The sequence below is a fragment of the Meleagris gallopavo genome, unplaced genomic scaffold (genome assembly GCF_000146605.3).
Source record: "Meleagris gallopavo isolate NT-WF06-2002-E0010 breed Aviagen turkey brand Nicholas breeding stock unplaced genomic scaffold, Turkey_5.1 ChrUn_random_7180001949143, whole genome shotgun sequence".
NCBI lineage: Eukaryota > Metazoa > Chordata > Aves > Galliformes > Phasianidae > Meleagris > Meleagris gallopavo.
The window spans coordinates 1-2561 of record NW_011210662.1 but is presented as its reverse complement, the minus strand read 5'-3'; the positions used below and the strand labels follow the sequence as shown (position 1 = coordinate 2561).

Here is a 2561-nt window from a genome sequence, read left to right as displayed (position 1 = left end):
GTGGCAGCGCTGCTGGGGGGCTCATTTCCAGCTGGAAATGGGTCTGAAAGGATTCAGTTCTTCTGCTGGTTCCCAGTGGGGGTCGCTGGGGGGTGTACAGCCCCCCCTCCCCCCCCCCCAAACTCCCCCATCCCCGTTTCTGCGCCGCAGACGATGAACGACTTTGATTACCTGAAGCTGCTGGGGAAGGGCACCTTTGGGAAGGTGATCCTGGTGAGGGAAAAAGCCACAGGGCGCTACTACGCCATGAAGATCCTGCGCAAGGAGGTCATCATCGCCAAGGTGGGGGTCCCAAAAGCGCCCCAATCCGCCCCAAAACGTGGCTCTGTGTCCCACATCCAGGTCCGATGGGACTGGGGTGCATTGGGAGCCTTCAGAGTGCCCCAGACTGTGGGAATGTGCCTCCCACATCCCCAGTGCCCCATAAGCAGCGGGGTTGTGGGGCTGTGGGGCCATAGCAGTGCCCCATAAGCAGCGGGGTTGTGGGGCCATAGCACCATAGCAGTGCCCCATAAGCAGCAGGGCTGTGGGGCCATAGCAGTGCCCCATAAGCAGCAGGGCTGTGGGGCCATAGCAGTGCCCCATAAGCAGCAGGGCTGTGAGGCCATAGCAGTGCCCCATAAGCAGCGGGATTGTGGGGTTGTGGGGCCATAGTAGTGCCCCATAAGCAGCGGGGCTGTGAGGCCATAGCAGTGCCCATAGCGTGTGGGACCATAGCAGTGCCTCATAAGCTGTGGGGCTGTGGGGCCATAGCAGTGCCCCATAAGCTGTGGGGTTGTGGGGCCGTACCCACAGCGCTGACCCCCATCTCCCATCCCGCAGGACGAGGTCGCTCACACCGTCACTGAGAGCCGCGTGCTGCAGAACACCCGGCACCCCTTCCTGACGGTGGGTACAGCGTGGCGGCACCCGGCCCCTGTCACCCCAACGCCGTGTCACCCCAACGCCGTGTCACCACGGCGTGTTGTCACCCCTGTATGTCGTTACCCTGTGTTGTCACCAGGACACGTTGTCGCTCTGATGTGTTGTCACTCCTGCGTGTTGTTTCCAGGACGCGTTGTCACCCCTGCATGTTGTCACTCTGCGTGTTGTCACGAGGACGCATTGTTACCCCTGTGTGTTGTCACTCCTGCGTGTTGTCACCCTGTGTTGTCACCAGGACGCATTGTCACTCTGATGTGTTGTCACCCCTGTGTGTTGTCACCAGGATGCGTTGTCACCCCTGTGTGTTGTCACCCCTGTGTGTTGTCATCCCTGTGTGTTGTCACCCCTGTGTGTTGTCACCCCTGTGTGTTTCAACCCTGTGTGTTGTCACTTTGTGTTGTCACCAGGACATGGTGTCGGTCTGATGTGTTGTCACCCGTGCGTGTTGTCACCCTGTGTTGTCCCCAGGATGCATTGTCACCCTTGTATGTTGTCACCCCTGTGTTGTCACCAGGACGCGTTGTCACCCTGATGTGTTGTCACCCCTGTGTGTTGTTACTCCTGCGTGTTGTCACCCTGTGTTGTCACCAGGACGCATTGTCGCTCTGATGTGTTGTCACCCCTGTGTGTTGTCACTCTGATGTGTTGTCACCCCCACACGTTGTCACCAGGACACATTATCACCTTGATTTGTTGCCACCACATTGTCACCTTGACGCGTTGTCACCCCAACACGTCACCACGCTGCGGTGTCACCCCAACACCTTGTCGCCGTGACGCGTTGTCACCCGCGCTGTGCCCCATGGTGCGGCTGTTGCCCCCCACTGCTGTCACCCATTATTCCCTGCTGTTGTCCCCCATTGCTGTCCCACAGCCCGTGGTGAGGCTGTTGTCATCTTTGTCACCCATTATTGTCACCCGTTGTCCCCCGTTGCCACCTGGCCCCCCATGCAGTTGTTGTGGGGCCGTTTGGGGGGCTTTTCCGGGGCTGTTTTGGGGTTGTTTTGGGGACTCTTCTGGGGCCGTTTCAGGGCTGTTGTAGGGCTGTTTTGCGGGGCTCTTTGGGGGGCTGTTTTGGGGCCGTTTTGGGACCGCTGAGGGGCTGTTTTGGGGGCCCGTTATGGGGTTGTTTTGGGGTCGTTGCCCCCCCGTCCCACTGCTCCCATTCTCTCCCATTGCAGGCCCTGAAATACGCCTTCCAGACCACCGACCGCCTCTGCTTCGTTATGGAATACGCCAACGGCGGCGAGGTTGGTCTGTCCGTCCGTCCCGTCCCCCAGCCCCACATTCCGCCCCATTACCACCCCAACCAACCCCCACCCCCCCGGCGCCGTTTTGCCCATTCCCCAGCCCTTTTCCCCCCGTCGTGCAGCTCTTCTTCCACCTCTCCCGGGAGCGCGTCTTCACGGAGGAGCGCGCGCGGTTCTACGGCGCCGAGATCGTTTCCGCGCTGGAATACCTGCACTCCAGGGACGTCGTCTATCGCGATATCAAGGTGCCACCAGCGCCCCCTGCCCGCCTCGTCCGCTCCGCGGCGCTTCTTTCTCTGCTTCCTTATTCCCCTTGCTGTTGTCTCGCTGATCCTCCAAGCTGACCGCCATCTCTTCCCCACCCCCCAAAAAGAGGATCCCCCCCCC

The 2561-nt window shown here is 60.4% G+C and overlaps 1 protein-coding gene across 1 annotated transcript; it reads left to right on the top strand.

Annotated features, from left to right (window-relative positions):
• Positions 1-127: 127 nt before the first annotated feature.
• On the top strand, positions 128-2551 carry LOC104916841 (RAC-beta serine/threonine-protein kinase-like). Its single transcript, XM_010727872.2, has 4 exons — positions 128-282; positions 823-888; positions 2106-2174; positions 2297-2551. The coding sequence occupies exons 1-4, from the start codon at positions 154-156 to the stop codon at positions 2516-2518; spliced, it is 486 nt and encodes a 161-aa protein (XP_010726174.1). The 5' UTR covers positions 128-153; the 3' UTR covers positions 2519-2551.
• Positions 2552-2561: the final 10 nt, after the last annotated feature.

Bases quoted from the DNA above. Each gene is read 5' to 3' on its own strand.
- LOC104916841 (XM_010727872.2), top strand. From the start codon at position 154: ATGAACGACTTTGATTACCTGAAGCTGCTGGGGAAGGGCACCTTTGGG. The intron at 283-822 runs GTGGGGGTCCCA...CCCATCCCGCAG, and splicing joins AGGAGGTCATCATCGCCAAG to GACGAGGTCGCTCACACCGT. The intron at 889-2,105 runs GTGGGTACAGCG...CTCCCATTGCAG, and splicing joins CCCGGCACCCCTTCCTGACG to GCCCTGAAATACGCCTTCCA.